The 26,268-nt window shown below is 36.2% G+C and overlaps 1 protein-coding gene across 1 annotated transcript in view; it reads left to right on the plus strand.

The window, feature by feature from the left end:
• Positions 1–26,268, plus strand: part of LOC306854942 (inositol 1,4,5-trisphosphate-gated calcium channel ITPR1-like) — a 124,063-nt gene that overhangs the window by 64,386 nt on the left and 33,409 nt on the right. The window contains exons 40-44 of the mRNA XM_079393258.1: positions 3,819–3,948; positions 5,209–5,396; positions 24,871–25,054; positions 25,181–25,431; positions 25,920–26,120. Coding sequence (XP_079249384.1) covers positions 3,819–3,948; positions 5,209–5,396; positions 24,871–25,054; positions 25,181–25,431; positions 25,920–26,120 — 954 coding nt within the window. The remainder of the gene's footprint in view (positions 1–3,818; positions 3,949–5,208; positions 5,397–24,870; positions 25,055–25,180; positions 25,432–25,919; positions 26,121–26,268) is intronic.

Consider the following 26,268-nt stretch of genomic DNA (forward strand, 5'->3'; position numbering starts at 1 on the left):
TGGCTGACCTGCTGAGGTCAGTCAACCCCACGCTAGCATAGATGAATGTGCAGTCTTCCCAATCTGCAGACGTAGGAAAGTCTATTCTCTCAGGCTGGTTATTTCTGATGGGTCTGATGCATTAATGAGTTTCTAGTTTTTCGAGGGCATTAACACGTTCTAGCAATGCCAGAGACTAATCTGCATTAACTAACTCATGACTTTTTATCTCCATTAGCTTGCACCCCCACCAGAACCAGAGGTCCCAGCAGAGGTGTGTCCAACACATATTCACCCTCCCTGTCAAACTTGGGCTGGGATGTGGGAATATGGGTTGTTGCAGTCAGTAGTTGATCGTCTCATACCACGTCCTCGCTTCATTGCATTGCAGTAGCCTCTTTATCTCCGCTTTGAGTCATCTCTGCCCATGCAAATGGGAAAACAAAGCCCCACGCTGACACACACCACACTTAGATCTTTCCTCTTAGATCTGTTTTTCCCCTCGGTGTGGAAATATAACAATAAGCTGACCTGTTTTTGGACTTGCTGATTATTGATTGGGATCTGGACGTGAAAACCCATTAATTTTCTCCATTGAGAAGTTATCTGATAACAAGTGACCTTTCCAAAGAAGCATACCATGTGCTCGAAGATATATGCTTCTGTAGAATTCGGGATTTGTATGATCTCAACTTTTCAGCTTTTTTTCTTTCTAGTTTTAACCATCTAGATTGGTTGACGATCAAATTTTTGATTACCAGCATTCTTTAAAATATCTTCATACAGGTTTGGAATGACATGAGGGTCAATAAATGATGACAGAATTTTACTTTTTGGATGAACTATCCCTTTAATTCCTTTATAAAAGATACAGCCTTACACTTTTTCATTTTTTTTTCTCTGATTTTCTTAAATATTTTTTGATCCAAATCCAAGTTTACTAACCAAATTTCAGGTTGACTCCTAAAGAAAGATCCTCTATGGATCCCCAATCAGAAAAGTTGCTGCAAGAACAGCTAAATTACAGCTAATAATATTTATTTATATTTTTGACTTTTCTCTGACTTTCCACAGTTTTTGAAGTTTTTCATTCATTCTGTGAACTAGTTGGATTGGTATATGACTTTAGATCCTTTCTTCAATTCATTTTTTTTTTTTAAATGCCTTTGTAGAAACTGAATGAGCAAGAAACCATCTGAAACCAAGGCTGCAGAAAAGTGGCCTGTCCTATTGTACATTTTGCATGTACATTTTACATACTGTATATCCGTGTGTACTGTATGACAGACAGGGAGAAGAAAGGACGAAAAGCACACCTACTGCTTTTCCAAGGCAGCTGAGGGCATGGGCCGCAGTGTGTGTGTCAATAGTACACAGGATCCATTACATAATCTGGATAAAAGTTTTCTCTCTCTCTCTCATTCCTCTCACTCATGGCTTACGTTTCTAGCTTTGGCGCCCTGTGCGGTGCTTATGTAATTAACATGGTTTCATTCCCGCTCTTGCTGCTGTAGAAGCACAACTACGGTCCGACATAAAACAGATGGCCTGTAGAATAGGTTAGCTGAGTTTGATGCTGTCAAACAACAGAGTTTGTATTAATAAAAGGGCAGGGGATTCAAAAGCAAATAATATGAAATTCATTATTTATTAGTTTTCCTGTTATTTCCTCTTTCCTGCTTCCTTTTAGGGATTATTTTAGGGCTTTATGGATAAACTGAAGCTCATGCTCCTCTGCTCTGCATGATGTTCCTCAGCGCCTGTGTGCTCCCAAACACACACACGCACCCACCCACCAAGCCTTTCATTTAACTGCATGATGTAATCTGCCCCACTTGTTTGTGCATGTCTAAATAGTGACTAATGTTCTCAGTCTTGACCCCTTTCCTTTTTTTATGCTTCTCATTTTTCTTCCCTCCTTTTTGCTTTCTGCTAACTCACGTCATTCAGGAGTTTGATCCAAACCAGCCTCAGAAGCAACTGGAGGATCAGAGAAGGGTAGGTAAAGAAACGGTGCACGGGACGCACACCCTGGCCACCTCTTGAGTCGCCCATTCACAAACTCGCCCTGTTCACACCCTCCTGTCTGATCCAAATTGGTGGAGGTTTCACTGGATGACTATTTGCTCTTTTGGTTTGAAGGAGGCGATTGATCTATTTATAGATGATTAACATCTTGATGTTGTGATTGTGTGTGTGGTTCCACGGACTCGGGTTCAGGGTGTTTCGAGTGAGCAGTTGGGTTTGTTTTTAACTGTGTAATCATTGAATTAGGAGTAGTCTTAATTGGTGTGGTGTCTTGTATCCGAGGCCTCTGGTATTATGAGGTCAGATGCGACTAAGGAAAGGGATCTAGCGTTATCAGATTCTGTCTTCCTTTCTGACCTCGTTCTGGCTGAACTAATCAAATGTAACAGGACGAGGTTGGGATTGGTCTTGAGGAGGAGTTGAGTGGCATCCCACAAAGGAAATTAATTCGGTAACACCTTCCTTGAAGCCTGTTTATGTAACACATTATTGAGATTTTCAGTATAATATATTTATAACATAATACACCTTTAGAAAGTTATAACATACTGCATAACCTATACATAGCTACACCTTTGCTAAGTGAGCACTTAAAGTTTATTATGAGTTATTGTCTTTAAAGGTGTAGCAAGTATTATTATGATGCAGTATAAGCCATTGCAATGTATATAAAGCAATTCAGCATTTTTAATACACTATCATTCAAAAGTTTGGTTAAGATTAGTCTGCACTGTAAAAACTGTAATATTGTGAAGTATATCAATTTAAGATAACTCTTTTCTGTTGTAGTTTTGTGGGGCTTTTTTTAAGCCTTATTTATTTCTATGGTGCTCAAGAAATATTTCTTATTATGAATGTTGAAAAAAGTTGTGCTGCTCATTTGTTTTTTATGGGAAAAGATTTTTAGGACTGAATAGAAAGTTCAAGAGAAATGTCTTGTTTTAATTTATTTATATTTTATTAAAATAGAAATACTTTTATATGTCTTTACTATCACTTTTGATCAATTTAACACATTCTTCCTGAATGAAACTATTAATAATAACTATTAAAGAAAATCTAACTGACTCCGAACACGAACAATAAACAGGCTTCAAGTTAAAGGGGTCATGACATGTTTTTTTTTTCAATTTAATATGTTCCTTGAGGTTTACTTATAATGTTAATAAAGTTTTTTTGCACAAAACCCAAATGAATAGGTGGAAAAATCATTATTTTCAACCCTCATTCTGCCCCTCTCTCTAAAACGACCTGTTTTTAGGGGCGTGACCTTTAAAGATTCTCAGTAATCAGCCTCTGCTATGATTGGCTAACATCATTGCAAACTAACTGTATCAACGCCCCCTCGCTATTGCATGTGAGTGTTTTGACAACATAATCAAAATAAAACGATCATTTCCAGACAAAGCATTATGAAATCATTTACTTACGGTTTGTGATGCGGCTACAGTCAGATCTAGTACCGCTTCATCTTTCAAGAAATGTTTCTTTGTGAACTCTCCATGACACTGTGTCTCGTTTACAAAACTAAATGCTCCGACCAATCCTCTGACACGTTCCGGGTTGCCATTAAAAATAAACTATCCACTTGTTACTTACGCTGGGATCCTTCTGATATCTGTAAAAAGACGCAAACAAGCTTTTTAAACCAAATGCGTCAAAACGAACGCTCTTTCACTATATTTGTCATGACAACAGACTCGCACAGACTCGAACGCACATCTGTGTCCAGTGTCATGGTGGCACACTGATGTACGCTGTTGATGATGTAGGTCATAATGCCCCTCCTGTACCCCCTTCCCTGTTGTCAGAGTGAAGCTTTGAGGCAAGTCCTGGTGAACCGTTACTATGGCAATTTCAAGCCGGGAGGCAGGCGAGACAGTTTGACCAATTTCAGCAATGGGCCGTTCACCCCCGGCGGGCAGACCAAGACTCCTACAGGTTTGTGCAGCGCACCTTATAATAAGATTTTGCAAGTTTCTTATAATAGATGATGCAAGCTGACCTTTTCAGACATAGATGCCAACTTCTTTTTGTAATACCCTGCTGCTAAGGATGACTCCCTCCCCGACCACTTTCTTCTTTATGCTATGTGTCCTATATATTCAGAACCATCGCTGTTGCCAGGCGACAAGAATGTGGCACCCGCACTTCCTGTGTGAATAGCCTCCAGATGAACCTCTAGCGAGTGCGTTAAAGCGGAAATCTCTTTAGGGGAACTGACTGCAGATGATAGGAAAACTAGGTTTTGATCAAACTTTGACCCAAACTTACCATAAAGGTCATTTGTTGGTCATTTGTTGACTACCCGTTCTTAGATTTTGTGTCAAATTAGTGCAACATCTCATCAAAAAGGCCTGCTCAAGTTCTCAACGCTGATTACAGTTGAGATTTGCTCATGAATTGGATTGATTTTATTTGATTTTAGTTGTACCATTAAAATTTGATTGGAACTGAAAAAGAGCTGCAATTATATAAGAAACGAACTTGTATGTGGGCAAAATTATAATAATTTTTATTGATTATTTAGTTCTGTAATTAACAAAATACATTTTCAGTGAATGTGTGTACATGCACATTAAAATTCTAACTAATATCAAAATGGTGTCATATGATATGTCATGTAAATGCATTGAACCGATTAAGCTAATATTTCAGTGCCTGGTAAGATGCTTTAATGTTTATAAAAGAAGTCTCTCATGCTCACAATGCTGAATTTATTTGATCTAAAATATAGTTAAAATATATTTACATTATTATAAAAATAAATGTTAAATTTTTTAAATGTCAAACATTACATATTCAAATATCAAAGTGCATGTTTTTAAATTTTCATATTACAATGTTATTTTTTCCTGTGATAGCAAACCTAAATGTTCATATGCTGGTCGTTCATATTTGGTCGTCAATTATATTTAACTTTAACATTTAACTTGTTACAATCAATGTCAAAAACAGTTGTGCTACTTGATGTATTTGTGGAACTGCAATGTTATTTTTGCGGGATTTTTTGATGAAGAAACGTTAAAAAGAACAGAATTGATTTGCAATAGAAAGCTTTTGTAGCATCAAAATTTTTTTTACTGTCACTTTTGATTAATTCAGTGCGTTAAAAAAATAAAAATAAAAAATTACCCTCTCTTGAAACTTTTGAACTGTGGAACGCGTATAATATTTATATATATTATTCTTTATTCCCAGGAGGTGGTGGAGGTTCAGTGGGCAGTCGAGGGGAGATTAGCCTGGCAGAAGTGCAGTGTCATCTGGACAGAGAAGGTGCGTCTGACCTGGTCATTGACCTCATCATGAACGCCACGAGTGACCGAATCTTCCAGGAAAGCATCCTGCTGGCCATCGCACTGCTGGAGGGAGGGAACCCTGTCATACAGGTGAGATCAGCTGGGGGTTGAGTGGTTGTTTTTTTGACTTGTAGTACATGAGCTAAGCCTCTGTTCTGCTTTTAAACCTCTCGTGCAAATCTACCGTGAATTCAGATACTGTAGTAAACAATGATTGTGGCACTTGTGTGTGGCACAGTCTGTCAGCTGATCCAGGGCAGATGTGGTAAAATCAGCAGTATACATGACAGAGCTAATTGCCACATGAACTAAAGCATATCCAGACCCTTTATCTGAATTGGTGTTTTGATACAAGGTGGGGTTTTTGCATATCTCATCTCTGTGTAGGAAAGCCGTGTCCTTTCCTTTGAAATGCAGGGCATCCTCCTTTGGTGCAAAACAGGAAGAGGGAAGGAGAGCATGCATTGAATCAAGATAAGAAAACACTAATAAGGCTGCTGCAGGCGAGACAGATAGCTCGGGTCACTGAGGAGTCAATGGGTAAATTGAAGAAAACAGAAAGTGCAGAGAGAGAGAAAATGAGAGAGGAACTGAAGGAATGCGTGGAGGCTAAAGCTGTTTTCAAGAATAGCAGCTTTCTACTTAATGAATATATTTATGGTAGGTTAAAATGACTAAAAATAGGCATTATTAGTAAGTACGGTGTTGTACTATAGTATCACCTCATGTTTGTGACATGAACTCATGAAGCTGCATGTTTAAATAATAGGTGTCTATATATCATCTTGGGAACAAAAATGGGTATTTTTAATGTTTGTTTTGTTTCATATATGGCTGTTTTGTTTTTGTAGGAGCCTAATAAAAATGCTAATTTAAAAGAAAAAAAAATCTATATAAAAAAAAAATTGCAGACGGACTTAGAGGTTTGTCATTTTTGTTTTGATGATGTTTTTGATAGTTTTGCCATTTTTTTTTGTAGTCTGTATTTTTTGTTTTAATTTTAAGTTAAACAAAATTAAAATTAGAAAAGTTTTTATATATTTTATTTCAGTTAACATTTATCTTATTTTTATTTATTTATTTTTTGTTCATGTTTTAAAAGCACACACATATACATGTTAATCAGTGAATATATATATATATATATATATATATATATATATATATACTCACTGATTAACATATTACTATCATATATGTAAATGATAGTATATATATATATATATATATATATATATATATATATATATATATATATATATATATATATATATATATATATATATATATATATATATATATATATATAATTGAATGCATTTATTGTATATATTTGTATGGTTTTGTTTTTTGTTTTGCTTAAAAAAGTGGTATACTACTCATTTTGGCAAAATAAATAATCTGTATATTTTATGCATACAGAATATGTGCATAAAACCACTGTATATTGAAGTATTAGTAGTAGTATGATAGTAATATGTTAATCAGTGACACTAAGGCAAAGCGAGCACTCAGATCGTCAACTGGAGGCAGTCCAGTTCAGAGCAGGGCCACACGTCACCGTCTGCAGTCACACAGCCAGGGATTTGCAGGTGCAGTGTGGTTGCTATGGCAACCTGGCAAATGGCTAGACTCAATGCAAGGTTGCGCGCGGACAGGGAGGGTGATGCGTGGCGGTGGAGGCAGTCAATGTCAAAGAAGAGATTGCTGCTCCGATTGTAGAGACAATTAGATGTCCCGGCCTGGCAGGGCTGGGTTCTGTGCTTACGCATGTGTTTTGCATGGGTGCTTTTGTAAATAGGCGCGTTGCATAATCAGCCCTGTTATTAGCATAGGCATTCTACTTGACGATACTCCGGCTACCCAACAGGCACCCGCTCACATGACTGCATTACATAAGCCAATGTAGATGAATAATGTAGAAAAGACTCTTGCCAGCTCCGTGTCTGTGCTAACTGGGTCACTGTGAGAGACCCAGTTAGCCAGTGATTGAGAGACACAAAAAGAGAGGAATGTGATTGAGACGGACAGATACAGGTACACACAAAGAGATAAAAGTGTCCATAATGACGTGAAATGTTGTGTTCTCATTATCATGACAATGAGGCACCTTTGTTTACCTTATAAAGGCTCACAAAATCTCATACATACAAAACTTGTCAAGAACGTGTGGGTCATATCACCTCAAAATTACATTAAAACAAGTCAAATAATTATTCCTCAAGAACATGAAACCTATATTTAGGAATATTTTTACTATTACTCAAGTTCTTTTACTAATGTGTATTATACTTGGCAACTTAAGACCGGAGAGGCAGTTGTAACATCACAAACAGGCTTTTACACAGCAGAAATAAACATGACAACAGCCACTATAGATTCTATAAGATAATAAACACACGATTACGATAGGATATGGTTTATATGTGATTTTCTAGAGATTTGGATATGTTCATAACAATAATGAAATGTACATCTGAAATGTTAATTTGTACAGCGATTAAAAAGGCTATAAATAGCATATTTTAACAACAGTAAACGACCAAATTCCACATGTGATCGCGAAAGGAAGTCATTACAAACACTCAATGGTTGTTTAAAGTGAGTTTTGAGTAAAAGTGTACTATTAATCTCCTAAATTGGAGATTAATAGTACATTTTGGAAGTGCCTTCTTCTGTTCTAAAGAAGGGGGTGTCCCAATACTTTTGTCCATATAGTGTATGTACTAATCATTGGTGTTTGGTGATGAGTTTTCGGCTCAAGGTCTGCATTTAAAGTCACACCAGAGGTGTTCAGCTGAGATCAGGACTTTTCTTTCTGCAGACCAGTCAAGTTCTTCCACACTGACTGAATCAATCATTTCTTTTTGAACCTTGCCTTATACACAGAGCCACTGTCATGTTAGAATAGAAAAGGGTTCTGTCCAAACTGTTCTTATAAAATTAGAAGCACACAGTTTGATACAAAATTATGATATAATTATTTTCAATAATTAATACATATTTTCAATAATTATTTTAATACTATCAAATAATAAAACACTAATATAATATAATATAATAGTTATTAATAGTTAGTAAGGTAATTAAGTTTAGGTATTGGGTAGGATTAGGGATGTAGAATATGGTCATACAGAATATGTGCTTTATAAGTACTAATAAACAGCCAATATGTTAATAATATACATGCTAATAAGCAACTAGTTAATAGTTAAAATTGGTCCCTATGCTAAAGTGTTACCATATATATAAACTATACTGTAATAGGCTTCTTATCTATTTAATTTGATTTTGGGTGCAATTTTGGTCTAGAGATGTTCAAGAATGAAGTGAATCTGGAGTTTAGGAACTTTATATTAAGCCGTCTTAATTACTACTTACATCAAAAAAATAAGTACAGTGTACTTATTGTGTTCATATTGTATTGCAAAACACGTTTGTTGCTATTGAGGTGGGATACGGATAAGGTTAGGGACAGGTTTGGTGGTTTGGGTGGGTTTAAGGATCGGTTAAGGTGTAAGGGATGGATCAACGGTGTAATTATAAATGTAATTACAGATATTACCTACAGATGTAATTACATGCGGGTATTTAAAAAGTACAATGTAAAAAACATGTATGTACACATTAAGTGCATTGTACCAAATAATTAATATACCATAATATAATAGTAATGAATAAATAAGAAATGAAATGAAGTAATAGGCATAGTAAAGAGCTTTAGGTAGGATACAATGATAATTTACTGTGCATGCAATCAGTATATAGATATTACAACATATATAGCCATAATCTCTAAACACCACTGTTTTACATTACAGTGATCAGAATTATATTTTTCACATTATGATAATAAGAATTGAGGATGGAAATGTGCAAAAATTCAATTGAAAATTTTACAATGCATAAAAAAATCTGATGGTGTTTAAATAGTCTTTTTTTGTCTCGCTTTAATTCCCGATAATGTGTTACAAACCTGTTGCGCTTGTCAGCGTCAACCTCAGTGCATTGGGTTAGATTTGTTAAGCATTCTTGCAGCGCTAAAAGGGTTTTGTGGACAACCTGCCTGACACATTTGCAGCCGGTTTGCAGAGTCATTTGGGTGTCTTTTGAAGGATGTGAAGAAACCACATGAAAGAAGGAGAGAACTAGGGGTAGTCTGCACTTTAACCGTGTGTACGTGTGTGCGGGGTAACATTCTCTAGTGTTAACAGGGGAATTACTGAGTTTACTCATTGTAAATAGCTTCTTTTTAGAAGATTTATTCTGCTGTCCTCTGCTACACCTTTCTCAGTAAATGCTCTGGGTTTGCAAATTCCTAAACTCCAGATTCACTTCATTCTACATCTCTAGGCCAAAATTACACCCACAATCAAATTAAACAGATAAGAAGCCTATTACAGTACAGTTTATATACTGTATATGGTAACACTTTAGTATAGGGACCAATTCTTACTATTAACTAGTGCTTATTAGCATGTATATTATTAACATATTGGCTGTTTATTAGTACTTATAAAGCACATATTCTGCATGACCATATTCTACATCCCTAATCCTACCCAATACCTAAACTTAACAATTACCTTAGTAACTATTAATAACTAATATTATATTATATTATATTATCAAATTATAATAAAAAACAAAAATAATTATTTATGATGTTTTATTTTGCATTGTGGTATTATTAGATTAGATTAATGTTTTATTATTTTAGTTTTTATATTATATTAATGTTTTTAATTTTATATTAGTAAAATAATTATATCAAATATTAATTAATTATTAAAAACAATTATATCATATAATATTTAAATTGGTAATTTGTTTCTGCATCATTGAAATACGTTGTTGTACTACATTTGAATAATTGTAATTTAAAAGTTACAAATTATATTACAGTGATATGCATTAAAAAAACACACACACACACAAAATTTAAATTAATGAAATTAAAAACAATGAAAATAATGCCACAATTAAAAAAAAATATAATGGTTCATCAAATATGGAGAATTTAATTTAATTCTACTTTTTATTTTGAGGTCAAATGTGACCCAGGCATGTTTTCAGAAAATTTTAGATATGAAAGTATGTTGAATTCAAAAGCATTTTGATTAGAAAATGACTTTGGAGGTCTGCTAGATCATATCTCAAGGGTGTTTAAAGGTTAGTTGAGTCAGTAAGCGCATCATTGTCGGCATGACATTGATTAAAAAGAGCCATTTGATTGGATGACTGTACCGAGTGACCTGGTATAGACAGAGAAGTGAAATGGTCCAAACAGCGAACCCTGGGTTTGTGGATTTTGCTTGATGTATTACACAGATTGAATGAAAACCAAAAAAGTGCAGGCAGATCAAGAAGTAAAACTAAGCAAGGATGCTCTTGCTGATGTAAGTTCCTTGCTTACTGTAACGTGAGATATTTTGGCACAGGGTTTTTCAATCCGTGTTTATAGATGGTCAGGCAGGCTGCAAAACTATTCCCATGAAAAGAAGAAAGATGTCTACTTTAAAACTCCTCATTAGAGCCATACAAGTGGTATTTTGAGGCGCTAAGTGAATCTGAAACATATCAGAGGATGAATAGCATTACTTAGCCTTTCATAATATGGCCTGGTTCATGAACAGAGAGGCATTTGTTTGGTCATTGCACAACACAAGCCAATTGCCCTCCACAATTTGTTTGTTTACAGAGGTATTCTGAGGTGGTTGTCAGGATAACACATGCTGTTACCAGGCAAAGGGAAAAAGAGGGATGGAGTCTGAGGAGAGAGAGGTAATGGACTGAATAATAGGGAAGCAGATAGATTATGCAAAAGTTGAGGGCAGAGAGGACGGGGAAGTGTGTTGGTGAACACAAAGAGAAGTGCAACAGGGCAAACCACACGCTGTCTACCTAACTTCCAGATATGTGTGGAAATGCGTATCTGTATATGTGTGCACACTTGCTCATGGCTTTACTACATATATAATATGGACCAGTTACAACAATACAGTAAGAACAAGGGACTTTCCCAAACAGGATTATTGTTCAAGGCTTCTTTTGCATGGACATGGCACTAAATTTAGTCTGTTTGTCTCGCTCCATTTAGGCCTTGCTGTATGTTTCAGCAGTTGAAAAAAAGGCTGTGATTGTGGAAAGGTTTGACGTGACTCAAGTGCAAATTGTTTTTCCAATCATTTGTTATGGTGATATGTTGTTAAATGTTGTGATGAATGAGTTGAGAGGCTGTCAAAAAGATATTTCAGTTTGTTTTTGTGCTGAAAATTCATCTTTGCCATCACACAAATAAATTAAATTAAAACATATTGAAATATGAAAGTTATTTTATAACTTTATAGCAATTTGACAATATTACAGTTTTTTTTTTTTTTTTTTTTTTTTTTTTTTTTTTTCAAATAATCAAATAAATGCTGGCCTTGTGAGCATAAGACACGTATTTCAAAAATAATAAATAAATTTTAATAAATACATTTTGCTGGTAGTGTAACAATAAACCAAAAACAGATTTTTTTTTTAAACCGCGTTTGTGAGCGCAGTGTTGATTTGTGTACAGCGTTACCGGGAAACAGCTATTTTAACGCTTCAAAAGCGGCACCTAGCGGCAAAGAATGAATTTGCATTTTCATTCAGACCAATGTGAAAAGACCAACAAGTGGGCGGGCAATATGCTAATGTTTCATGTTGATGTCAACATGAAATGGCTTGGGGGATTTGTTTTAAAAATGACTCGTTTCAATGATTCAGAGTTGACTCTTTCTTTTGAGAGACAAGAACTTTATACACGGTGCACTTTTAGATTTAAAACTTCGCAGGATGTTTTCATTCACTTTGAGCTGTGTTACACACTGCATGAAAGGTCATTTTCCAAAATCCATAATAGGGGCACTTTAAGCATATTTGTTTTAGGAAGCCTTCACACCTCTTAAGACATTTTAAGGAAGCCTTCACTGTTGTCCACAAGATTTGATCCGAATATTTTATTTTATTTTTTACCTTTTTTTTTTTATTTATTTATTTTTTTGCTGTACATAACTTTGGTAAACTGTTGTTTTATATATATATTTTTATTTGATTTTCCAAAAACAAAAATATTTTATGAAACGATCAATTATGCCATCTGGAAGTCACAGGTTACCACTGAAAAATGATGAGGTCACAGGATACATGAGATCCAATTTCACACACTTGAAGCAGCCGACAATGAACTGAATAATTATGAAGGGTGGAAATTACCATCCTAAATCAGAATCCATTGGCGCTCGGCTCAGATACTGGGCCTGTATTCTGTAAAACCTCCAGTCCAGACAGAAGTCAGAAGGGCAGACGGGACTTCATCTGTGGTGAGTAATGCTCCAGTAGGAGTGGGAGGGAACGAGAGACAGCGAGAGTACAGTGCCAAAGCAGAGTGTGTGAGAACAGCCGAGTTCTGGATGACCTGTGATGGAAGCGTCAACCACTTGCTCTACAGCAAGTGGGCAGCTAGCCTGAGATGCTTGAGCAGCTATTCACACACACACACACACACACACACACACACAATCTCCTGCTCTGTGATGTCAGTGTATGCGTTCCTCTGTGACAGAACGATGTAAAATACTCATAAAACATTCTAGAAGATCAAATATATACTCACAGAGCCAAAGTCCATTTATAAATAGACACTCATAATCAACCTTCTTTTAAGCAGCATGTCAAAGGTTTTGCAATAGTGGAAAATAAACAAATAAAGGGCACCATAAATTAGATTTTTTTACGTCATAGATTACAATAGGATAAGTTCTTGGTGAATTGCATGGGTCAAATTGAATTTTTCGAGTGCTAAAACACAATGTTGTTAATAACATAATTGTAATATGTAAGAAGAAAATGCTGAGACAGCTGATATCAGATCTGAGAAATGTACCGAATTGGCTGCAGAGGACAAAGATAATTAATCTAACTTACCCATCATTATACTAAAATATTTGATCACAGAATGTCACTGTTGACCAATCAGATGTTTGATGTATTCCAGAGACCTTATAGTTCCAGTGTTGTATTGTTAACTGATTGTTCATTTGTTCATTTAATTTGTAATATAATATAATATATAAAAAAGAACACTTTATTGTTTCAGATCATCAAACTAATTTAAATATTAATCAAAGAAAACACAAGTAAACACAACATGCAGTTTTTAAACGAAGGGTTTATTTTATGAAGGGAAAACAAAATCCAAACCCACATGGCCCTGTGTGAAAAATCTAATTTTAAAAATAAAAATAAATAAAATATAAATTTCTTGCAATCAAGAAATCACTTAAATAGGACCTGCCTGACAAAGTGAAGTAGAGCAAAAGATCCTCAAAAGCTACACATCATGTTGAGATCCAAAGAAATTCAGGAACAAATGAGAAAGAAAGTAATTGAGATCTATCAGTCAGGAAAAGATTATAAAGCCATTTCTAAAGCTTTGGGACTCCAGCGAACCACAGTGAGAGCCATTATCCACAAATGGAGAAAACATGGAACAGTGGTGAACCTTCCCAGGAGTGGCCGGCTGAACAAAATTACCCCAAGAGCGCAGCGACGACTCATCCAAGAGGTCACAAAAGACCCCACAACAACATCTAAAGAACTGCAGGCCTCACTTTCCTCAGTTAAGGTCAGTGTTCGTGACTCCACCATAAGAAAGAGACTGGGCAAAAAAGGCCTGCAAGGCAGAGTTCCAAGACGAAAACCGCTGCTGAACAAAAAGAACATAAAGGCTCGTCTCAGTTTTGCCAGAAAACATCTTGATGATCCCCAAGACTTTTGGGAAAATACTCTGTGGACTGACGAGACAAAAGTTGAACTTTTTGGAAGGTGTGTGTCCCATTACATCTGGCGTAAAAGTAACACAGCATTTCAGAAAAGAACATCATACCAACAGTAAAATATGGTGGTGGTAGTGTGATGGTTTTGCTGCTTCAGGACCTGGAAGACTTGCTGTGATGAAGGACAATGTCCGGCCATTTGTTCGTGACCTCAAGCTGAAGCGAACTTGGGTTCTGCAGCAGGACAATGATCCAAAACACACCAGCAAATCCACCTCTGAATGGCTGAAGGAAAACAAAATTAAGACTTTGGAGTGGCCTAGTCAAAGTCCTGCCATGAATCCTATTGAGATGCTGTGGCATGACCTTAAAAAGGCGGTTCATGCCCCAAAATTCCTCCACAGTGCTGTAACAGACTCATTGCAAGTCATCACAAACGCTTGATAGCAGTTGTTGCTGCTAAGGGTGGTCCAACCAGTTATTAGGTTTAGGGGGCAAGCACTTTTTCACACAGGGCCATGTGGGTTTGGATTTTGTTTTCCCTTCATAATAAAAAAGTTCATTCAAAAACTGCATGTTGTGTTTACTTGTTATCTTTGATTAATATTTAAATTTGTTTGATGATCTGAAACATGAAAGTGTGACAAACATGCAAAAAAAAAAAAAAAAAATCAGGAAGGGGGCAACATTTTTAACACCACTGTGTGTGTGTATATATTGGCAGACTAAAATATATATGTTTAGGTTGAAGTACTAAAATTTCGAAAACTAACGCTGAAATAAAAATAAATAAAAATATTAAAAACCAAAATAAATTAAATGAAATGCAATTAAAATGAATCTGAAAATATAATTAAAAATATAAATACTGTAATAGTATCTAAATAATAATTTACACCCTCATTTATTTTTGTTTTTATTTTATTATAATTTATTTCTTTATTTAGTTAGTTTTGGTGGTGGTGGTGGTGTTTTTCCTTTCATTGTATGGGGCAAAAAAACTTTCTTCAAAATATCTTTAAGAATTTTCATATTTGGTTGAACTATGCCTTGAAGCACTCTTTTTTTGGCTTTACTGTATATGCTGCATCTTAGTCTCTTTTAAAAAGAGAAAGTGACACATTCATTTGAATGCAGGAGATGAGCCATGTTATTTCCAGCTGGTCCGCACACACGTACACACACACACACACACACACACACGTATGGCTCGGCAATTTCCTGAGAGAAGTATAAATAGAAATACGCTCTCTGCACCTGGGAGGGGAAAGAAGGGTCTCCATCCTTGAGCCTTAGAAATTGGCCCACAGATTGGGATCCAAAGGTCAGGGCTTTTGTTTTGCCTCTATTATCGGATATTTTTTTTATTTTTATTGCAGGTGTCATCATCTGAAGAATGACAATATCACTCTTTTGAACTCAGAACCTTGACTCTTACCTCAGGTCTGTTATGTAACATTAAAAAAATGGCGTCAGGTGTAGCGGGACAAATTCAAACTGGAGGACTCCTGAGGTTTCAGATCGCACCCCACACTTGTCGCCTGCCACATAAGTGCATGTACCTCGGTTAAACATTAGCTTGTGTCCTACATAACAAACACCCAGTGCGTGTGTGTGTGAGGAGGAAGTGCTTGTATGCGTTTGTTAATTCCGTGACCTATAAATATTTACACTCTTTTTCAGACTTTGTCACGGTCGCAGTCGTCCTTGGAGATGTTCTGTGCACTTGAAGTTAGCCGTGTGCATAGCTCTGTTTTTGCTCACAGCCCTCTTGGTTACTGTAAACTCCAAACAGCTTCACAAGACATGAGCAGACACACACGAGTGTAATGAAGCACAACAGGTGTGAGTGCTGTTACTCAACAGGCATGTGAGAGTGCGTCTATAGCTGACCTCCGCTTTAGTCAGGAATAAAATAACAAGTGTGTATATGTGTGTGTGTGTGTATATATATATATATATATATATATATATATATATATATATATATATATATATATATATATATATATGGTATCAATTCCTTCACTTCATCCTCCAGGAAATGACTGCATACAGAGCCGATCCTCCCTATACGCAGAATACGCAAGCTACATAGGGCCCCCAAAACACCAGTTTTTAATTTTTAGTTTTAGTTTTTTTTAGTTTCGTTTTTGAGTTTGGCCAGCGGTTATTGAAAACATGAATGATCATTGACTGAAAATACCCACAAAAGATTATTTAAAGCTATTTTTGTGTTAAATGAGAATGTATCAAGTAGACATCACAAATTGTAGCCTTAGAAAGAAATATTTTATTTGATTCAACATAAAATCAATTCAACATCAAACTCAATGCGCACATCATAATTCCATAGGAGGCAAAAAATTATGTCCGTAAATTAAACGATATTATCGAGTAATAATCTTACAAATCAGCAACAGCCCAGCAAATAAAATTAAATATCATTCACCACTAAAAGGGCTTCTTCCTGCCCTTCTTATAATGCGCTAGACATTTAAAAAATTAATAATTTTGTTTCTCTGTTTAAAAGCATAAACTTACAATAGTGAAAGACATCTTCTCTCAGGTATTTGTGACATGACATGTGGCCAAGTATGGTTACCCATACTCGGAATTTAACCCATCCAAAGTGCGCACACACAGAAAAATAAGATTTCAATTTAGTTTAATGGTAGGTTTATTTTAACAGTGAGAGACAGAATAATAAAGAAAAAAAAAAATCCAGAACAACGCATTTTTAAAAAGCCATAAATTGATTTGCATTTTAATGAGTCAAATAAGTATTTGATCCCCTATAAATCAGCAAGATTTCTGGCTCCCAGGTGTCTTTTATACAGGTAAGGATCTGAGATTAGGAGCACTCTCTTAAAGGGAGTGCTCCTAATCTCAGTTTGTTACCTGCATAAACCTGTCCACAGAAGCAATCAATCCGATTCCAAACTCTCCACCATGGCCAAGACCAAAGAGCTGTCCAAGGATGTCAGGGACAAGATTGTAGACCTACACAAGGCTGGAATGGGCTACACTGTAAAAAAAAAAAAAAAAAAAAAATCTGTAGTTTTTACAAAATAATTCTGGCAGCTGTGGTTTTACATTTACAGAACAAAACTGTAAAATTTACAGTATAAAACTGTAATTTACAAACAGGGACATTTGAATGTAAACCACTAAATTCAACAACACACACTGCTATTAAAATCTGTTTTGTACCTTTAACATACTGACAACCACCATAACAATGCAGGTGGTAAAAGAGAAAGCCACAGGAAGAATCAAAGCTCATCACAGGTAGCTTCACCACAAGCAGAAGTATATACTAATATATAGAAGGTGCACAGAGTCATTCATGCAAACACAAAACACCATTGTGGTAACACACATGATACTTAAATAAAGCAGTACACTTTCATTAAACAACAGAAGATGTAACATAAAGCCCAAATGTACATAACTGATAACAAAAACTATTAAAAAACATGATTATTTAAACAAAATCCTTTCAAATGTGGAGTGTCACGCAGGGAATTCTGGGAATATCAGTTTACAGTTTTTGACTGTAAATTATACATTGATTTGTTATTTTTACTTCTAAAAACTGTACAATTAACAGCATTTTAACAGCAAAATGGGTCATGGATAGGTATTCCAGGCCAAGGCAGCAAAGGAGTGGCTCAAGAAGAAGCACATTAAGGTCCTGGAGTGGCCTAGTATAGAAAATAGAAAATCTGTGGAGGGAGCTGAAGGTTCGAGTTGCCAAACATCAGCCTCGAAACCTTAATGACTTGGAGAGGATCTGGAGTGGGACAAAATCCCTCCTGAGGTGTGTGCAAACCAGGTGGCCAATTACAAGAAACATCTGACCTCTGTGATTGCCAACAAGGGTTTTGCCACCAAGTACTAAGTCATGTTTTGCGAAGGGGTCAAATACTTATTTTGTTGTTATTTTGTCTCTCACTGTTAAAATAAACCTACCATTAAAATTATAGACTGATAATTTCTTTGTCAGTGTACAAACGTACAAAATCAGCAGGGGATCAAATAATTTTTTCCCCACTGTACAAGCATTCAAAGGTTGCAGTTCGTCACTTCCACAGAATGGATCAGTGATTTTTGTATTATTTTACATCATCTCGTACTTCATCTTCTTATCAAATCTTCTGACCAATCAAATGCTCTCTAGAATCCGAAGCGCCCACCCTGGGCAGATATAAACAAAACGCTTTTGGCTATTTTAAAAAGGCTCGATATGTCCCGACCTGTCTACCACATAGAATAGCGCTGCGTGTTTCAAGGCACTTCAGGGGACCTTTAAAGCCTTCCTTGAACGGCTAAATGCTTTAGAAAAATAATAATTTATTTGTTATTTGTAGCCTATGGTCATACGGCGTATGCCTGCAAATACGGGATAAACTGATGCTTTAAATACAGGACGATTCCGTATTATAGGAACGGTTGGCAACCCTATTAAATGCAAAAGAGAATTGACTCGAGGGCCCCCTAGTGTTCAGGGCCCTGGGCTGCAGCCCATGTTGCCCATTAGGATAACACAGAGTAAATGATGACACAATTTAAATTTTTCGGGTGAACTATCCCTTTAGTGTTTTTATTATTATTATTATTTTTTAATGAAATGGTACTCTAGATAAGAAATTAAATCTGCCAGCAGGTGGCGGTAAATGTCTTCATTCGATTCAAACTGCTGATTCATTCAGGAATTAAGTAAATGGCTCTCTTTATGAATATGCCTTTGAATTGTTGATTCACATGATTTGTTCAAAACACAGATTCATTCAGAAACTAAACACTGCTGTGTTGCTTGGAGACATGCAACAATTCTCCTGTGGCTTTAAAGGTAATGTGTTCTCTCCAAAATTGAGCAAAAACACATAATATTGTCTTTAAAATTTAACACAATATCAACTTCTTATTTGCTGAACTGTTGTGTAAAGTCACATTTAAACTTGTGATATTCGGGTGATATTTGCACCATTATCTTGAATTTTAGGGCATAATTACATTTATGGAGTTGTTGTCCTGCATCATATTTGTCAACAGTCAACTGTATGAAATGTAAGATAACGTACACGTCTGGGGGCAGGGCCAGTGCGTTAACCGCGTAAAAATATTTAAATTTTAAATATTTTTTCATAACTAATTAAGGTAACACGTTAAACTGACAGCCCTTATACATATACATGTCATCAAAGCCTGTCTTACGCCTTGTACCCATCATATATATATATACATACATACACACAACAAATCATGTAAAAATCATGTAATTATGACAGAAGGCACGTAGTAGATTGTGTAAAATTGGCTTTCCATCAGTTCTGATCATGTTGATCACTTAGAGGCCTTAGAAATATGATACAGTAGGCTGTGTAGGGTTAACCCCCCCCCCCCTTTGTCTCTTATTATTATGGTCTGCCTCATGTGGCATCTTAGTGCTCTCTAATGGATTTAGTAAGTGCACTTGAAATCCTTAAGTTGATGCGTGTCGTATTGCAGACTTTCCTTCAGCTGCTGTTGAAGTGTGAAGGACATCTCCCCGCATTCCCAGCCGCCGCTGCCGTGCGATCCGTTCCCGTGGTTACGAGGCCGGGTGGGCACGACGGCACTGATTGAGCTTGCGCTTATAAATAGATCTTACATAACATCCTCTTGTTGATGCCAAGAGCTCGGATAAACGATAAGGGGACGGAGGGAGGGATGCAGTTGCTGGTTGACCTTTTGCTTCATGCATTGATACCGCTATTAGGGAGCTGCCCACGTTCACCTGCCCATGCAGAGTCTACTTCCTGTTGGGTCGTGGCTGGTCACATTGCTTGGATAGACTGGTTTCTGTATAATGAGCTGACAGACTTGTAGTCAAGATACGATAGGTTCAAGGCCTAAGAAAGGCTTCAATGTTATAATAACAGGCAATTTGGCATTGGCATGAACATTTATTCCTATGATGCAAAGCTGAATTTTCAGCATCATAACTCCAGTCTTCAGTGTCACTTGATCCCATTCTAATATGATGATTTGCTGCTCAAGAAACATTTATTATTATTGTTAAATGTTGATAAATTATTTATTTGCAGTAGAAATCTTTTGTAACATTATGAATGACAAATTTTTTTTAGGGGTTTGTCCTTGAAGTCATCAGCTCATGATACAGCCACTTGTTCATTTCTCACATGCAGTAAGTTTATTTCTCACATGCATTATGAAGAACCACGTGCACTTGTGTCATACAGCGAAAGTCAAGTGTGTCTGTTAGTGCAGCGAGCTGATTGTATGCATCTTGTACAACACTGGAAACTCTTGCATCAATTCAACTTGCATCAACTCTTGCATCAGTTTCCACCAAAATCAGTATCTTATCTGGTCGGTATTGAAAAGTCTGTTTTTAATTCTATGCAAAATGCAATATTTGTCGTGTTATTCTGTCATGTATTCTCCCTTTTTTCCCAAACCGCGTCAAACGCCAGTCTCCTTTCTCTGCAGAATGCAATAAATCCATTCAGCCAATCACAGCGCACCATTCCACGCACTGTAAACAGTACTGGTAATGGCGGCGGTTTGAATACACCCGGCATCCTAGTTTTCCTCATCTACTTTGTACTTTGTGATCATCAAACAAACAAAAATGAGGGCTGCACGATAATTGTGATTGTCATGCGCATCTCGTCAGTAAAGCTGGTTCTGTGATCTCCATCACGTGCTTTCAGATGGAGCAATATCGCGTTCATAATCGCAGATGAATCGCATTCGATTATGAACGTGATATCGCGTAGCTTGTCAGTGTAAGTGTTTTTATTAATGCCATTAATGTTTTTGTTATATAGCCTACAGTGTATAGCACTAGTCAACTAAATGAAAATAACATGGCAAAGACTGATTGAATGTATTTTTCGGAAAAAAGATGAGTTTTTATAATAAAACTTTGAAAATCAAAAATTGGATTTTATTTATCTATATTAGTATCTTTAGGTTATAATTCAAATCCAAATTTTTCAAAGATCTATTATAAAAACTGACCCCCTCCCCCCCAAATGCAATAAATCCATGACATGTTTTTTTTCATATTAGTTGAACTTTTTAGGAAGGTGTGCGTTTCGTTACATCTGGCGTAAAACCAACACCATTTTATAAAAACAACATCATACCAACAGTCAAACATGGTAGCCTATGGTCAACATCATACCATCATACCAACAGTCAAACGTGGTGGTGGTAGTGTGATGGTCTGAGACTGCATTGCAGCTTCAGGACTTGGATGACTTGCCATAATTGAAGGAACCATGAATTCTGCACACTATCAGAAAATCCTGAAGGAGAATGCCCGGCTGTCAGTTTGTGACCTCAAGCTCAAACGCACTGGGGTTATGCAGCAGGACAATGATCCCAAACACACCAGCAAGTCCACCTCTGAATGGCTCAAGAAAAACAAAATTAAGGTTTTGGAGTGAGCAAGTGAAAATCTGGACTTAAATCCGATTGAGATGCTGTTGCATGACCTTAAACAGTGCTTTCATGCTCAAAAACCCTCCAATGTGACTGAATTAAAACAATTCTGCAAAGAACAGTGGGACAAAATTCCTCCACAGCGATGTGAATCATGCAAGATCGCAAACGCTTGATTGCAGTTGTTGCTGCAAAGGGTGGCACAACTAGTTATTAGATTTAGGGGGCAATTACTTTTTCACACAGTGCCAGGCAGCTTTGGACAGTTTGTTTCCCTTAATGAATGAAATCATTATATTTACTCGGGTTATCTTTGTGTAATATTAAAATTAGTTTGATGATCTGAACCATTCAAGTATGACAAATATGCAAAAAAAACCAGGAAGGGGACAAACTTTTTCACACCACTTTATATTAATTATTATTAATTTTCACTATGTTATCTATTTTTAATTATATTATTTGTATTATTAGTTAGATGTATTCTATATGATTCATTCTTTCACCTTTTCTACATTTTTTATTTATTTTGTACACTTATTAATATTCATAATTTTTACAGTCATTTATTTTTTTATTTATATCATTATTAGTTATACTTGTATTTGTTTTTTATACATTCATTTTTATTTAATTATACATTTACTAATGATAAATTATATTATTAATTATACAGTTTTTTTTGCCTATTTATTTAAATTTTTTAGCTAACAGTATTGCTAACATATGTTTTAAGATCTTCAGCTGAGGCTAAGAAGCTAAAGTTCAGCTATAATGGCTAATAATTATTACTTTGCAATACAAGCATTATAATGAACTTTAACAAACAATAATGATTAATTATTGTTCTTCTAAACAAGGCTAAAATGCAACACTCAGTTTTATACAAGATGTTACGGGGGTCCCTGCTCCATTTTTATGCACTAAGGGATCCTTGGCTTGAAATACTTTGACGACTCCTGTCTAAAACACCTGGAAAACACTTTCCATGCTTATATTCCCAAACGTTCCACTGTTTTGCTGTTTTCCTGGATGTGCGTCATATGGTAGTCAGGTGTTGACATGTTTACTGCGGCGTCGCATCTGATGTGGTCGTCTTGTTTATAAGAGCAGTCATGAGACGTGCACATTTGAATGCCGTAATGCTATAAACTCCACTTCTCCTCCGCTCCGGGGTCTTACATAACCTGTTGATTTGCTTCGCATTTTAATCTCTCGGAACGATTGGCTGCGCGTCAGGACTGCTTTCAATTAACTTGAGTGAGGAGAATTTAACAAAGAGGTCATTCACAGAAAGCTTTTTTTTTTTTTTTTCGTTGGTCAATGACATCCCGAAGTTTACAGGATGCGCTGGAGCAGATGAATCATTTTTTAAGTACGTCTCCTTTGTGCATATGTGTGTGTGCGCCGCTGTGGGTGTGTTGCATTTCTCATTCGCTCGCTTTTGTTTGAAAGAGGCCTGAATGACTGAGTTCACTGTTAACCTGGAAAGAAGGCTGGTTATGTAACGAGCTTTCAAAACTGCCCCGGAATTCGGCTGATAACTTGCACTCCTTGCCCTCCCTCTTTGTGTCGCAAATCACACACTCGCTTCGTGCCTGTTTGGCTCCAAAAAATTAGGGCAGGATTTTCCTCTGCGCTCTTCTCCCCTCCTTTTTTTCCCTGTCGTCCTGTGCGAGCATGCATGAGCAGCCTCTCACTGCTATCCCCTCCGCCACTCAGCTGATTACTGACTTATGTAAGGAAAAAAAAAGAAACGAGTGAAAGTAGGATAGGATATACCAGAGAAAAACACTACATAACCAGCGGGACACTTTTATTCATAGAAGGAACTGAAAGTTTTCCTTTAAGATTTAGATTGGGATGTTGTGTTCCTAAAACATGGTTTAATTTATAAAGACCTCATTTTTGAATTCAGAAGAAAATCAAACCATTTGGAAAGCAAGCACACTGTGTGAATTGTGCGCTTGTTTGTGTGAATGTGTCGACTGTCCAAGTCTTGTAGCACTTGGGACGTTGTTGGAGACAGATGGTGTAAAATCAGGTGAGCTGAGGGAGGCTCTCCAGGTTATTTCCGTGGTAATTGCTGTGTGTGTGTGTGTCGGGCCGCTCGGAGAGGGTTATATAACCGCAGTGGTGTGAGTCTGGTTGGCAGTAAACAGGGTGGAGGGGAGGGAGGAACGTGAGAACTCTGCTGAGGAGCATGGCTGCGCAACGCTGCTGACTTAACTCCTTGTGCGCTGGCACAGAAGTGGCACATGCACATCAAAAGGTTTAATTGCAGTCAAATTTTTCTGGACTATTTGAGATACAAGACTTTATAGATGTATACAAGAGAACTATAAAATATATTAAATATACAAATGTAAATGATAAATTATTATAAATGTAATTTGATATCTAAATTTATATTTTTTAGAATTTGTTATTATATATTAAACCATTTTATTTGTGTGTTTATGTCTATGTATATTTTTTGTGTATGTATGTATATATATATATATATATATATATATGTGTGTGTGTGTGTGTGTGTGTGTGTAATTTTTATGAATAGTTTAAAGTTATATCTATGAACAATAAATATTAATGGTAGAATTCTGTGTACATAAATTTTTAAATAATTTATTAATTCATATAAATAATAATAATTATTATTCTATAAACAATTAGCATATTAAAACTATATATATATAATATGCAAATTATTTGTGCATATAATTTTATTTTGTTATTTTGTTAATATTTTTAATTATGATTTTATTTTTCATAAAGTATATATTTAGATTGTTTACATATGTGTATGTATTTAATATATTATTATTTTATTAAATATTTATACACACACAAACATATATATTTATAGTTTAGGGTGTGTTTACATGTGTATGCATTTAATCTATTATTATTTTTATTAAATATTTACACACACACACACATGTGATAAAAAAATATTAAATAATATAATATAAAAACCTTTCTTTTAGTCAAATTTCAAATGATTTTTAAATGTATATTTTATTCAGTACTGAAAAGAATAGTATTGCTTTTCCTATTTCCTTGTATTTGTATGGTTTGTGTTTAGATGACACTACACCAAACACTAAACTACTGGAATCAGTTATGATTTGACTTCCTTTTAATTCTGGAGGTGAGAGAAAGACATCATGAAAAGCTAAATTATGACTGTTATTGATGCAAAAAGTTACAATCTCTCCCACCTTCTCTTTTCTATTCTTTTACAGTATGCTAACTCTGTTTTGTTCTTTTTTTTCTCATTGTCCTCCATATCCCTCCAGCGGTCATTTTTCTGCCGTCTGACAGGCGACAGTAAGTCAGAGAAGTTCTTCAAAGTGTTTTACGAGCGGATGAAGCTGGCCCAACAAGAGATCAAGGCAACTGTGACGGTGAACACCAGCGATCTGGGCAGCAAGCGCAAAGACGAGGACGCCAATGACAAGGACAACCAAACACGCAAGAAAGGTCAGCGCTCAGCACGCCCGACCATAAACTACACTCACCACTACATGTGACTATAACATGTGCAGTTATACCATGTAATCCAGACATGCAAAAGCATAAACAAATACAATTCTCCCCATTTTTCAGTCAAGGAGGTTGCTGTAGTGACAGAGGAAGTGCGAGAGCAGCTTCTTGAAGCGTCTACGGTCACAAAGAAGGCCTTCACCACTTATCGAAGGGAGGCGGAAGCCGACGAGCATCAGAATGTAGCGGAGGGGCAGAGCAGCACAGGCGAGAAGAACCAGGATGACAACGAGATGAGCGTCATCATAACCATCATGCAGCCAATCCTGCGCCTCCTGCAGCTGCTTTGTGAAAACCACAACCGTGAACTGCAGGTTAGCCGCTGTACTAGAGAATATTTTGTGAAAATAAGCATCGGTAATGCAAAGTTTTCCAAATGTTTCTAACTAAAAACGTAGCTTGTCTAGCTGCACTGTCTCTAAGGAGCTGTACTGTATGTATGAGTGGTGTCACAATTAGCTTATCATGAACAGTTTGGTGAATTGTTTTATAATTATTTCCTTGTTTACCTAATGTTTGTATTTTAAACTTTTTATATAACCCCATCCTGTGGATGGTTACATCATAATCACTTGTTATAATTTTACCCTTTTGGATCTGACATTTGTAAAAATACATATGAAAGAATTTTGAAATCCCTTTTTTGTTCCAAAGAATTATGACTCCTGATTGACTCTAAATCCTATTCCATACCATACTAAGAGTTATATATTGACCCTGTCTGTGCTTCCTCTAGCTCTAATATGACTTATAAGAACAAAAGCATGTCCCTGATATCCTGTTTTTCTCACTTGTTCCCTAGAACTTCCTTCGCTGTCAGAACAACAAAAACAACTACAACCTTGTGTGTGAGACGCTGCAGTTCCTGGATTGCATATGTGGCAGCACTACAGGAGGTCTGGGGCTGCTGGGGCTTTATATTAACGAGAAGAACGTCGCTCTCATAAACCAGACTGTGGAGAGCCTGACAGAGTACTGCCAGGGGCCTTGCCATGAAAACCAGGTGGACCTGACACATCCACACACACTTTCCACACATACTTTAAAGAAATAGAGTACCTGAAATAAAATTCATTTAGTCTCATCTACACTCACCATAAAAGCATCATAATATTAATTTTATAAACAAGTGATTCAAAGTCTTCTGAAGC

Source organism: Barbus barbus (assembly GCF_936440315.1).
Source record: "Barbus barbus genome assembly, chromosome: 35".
Lineage (NCBI taxonomy): Eukaryota > Metazoa > Chordata > Actinopteri > Cypriniformes > Cyprinidae > Barbus > Barbus barbus.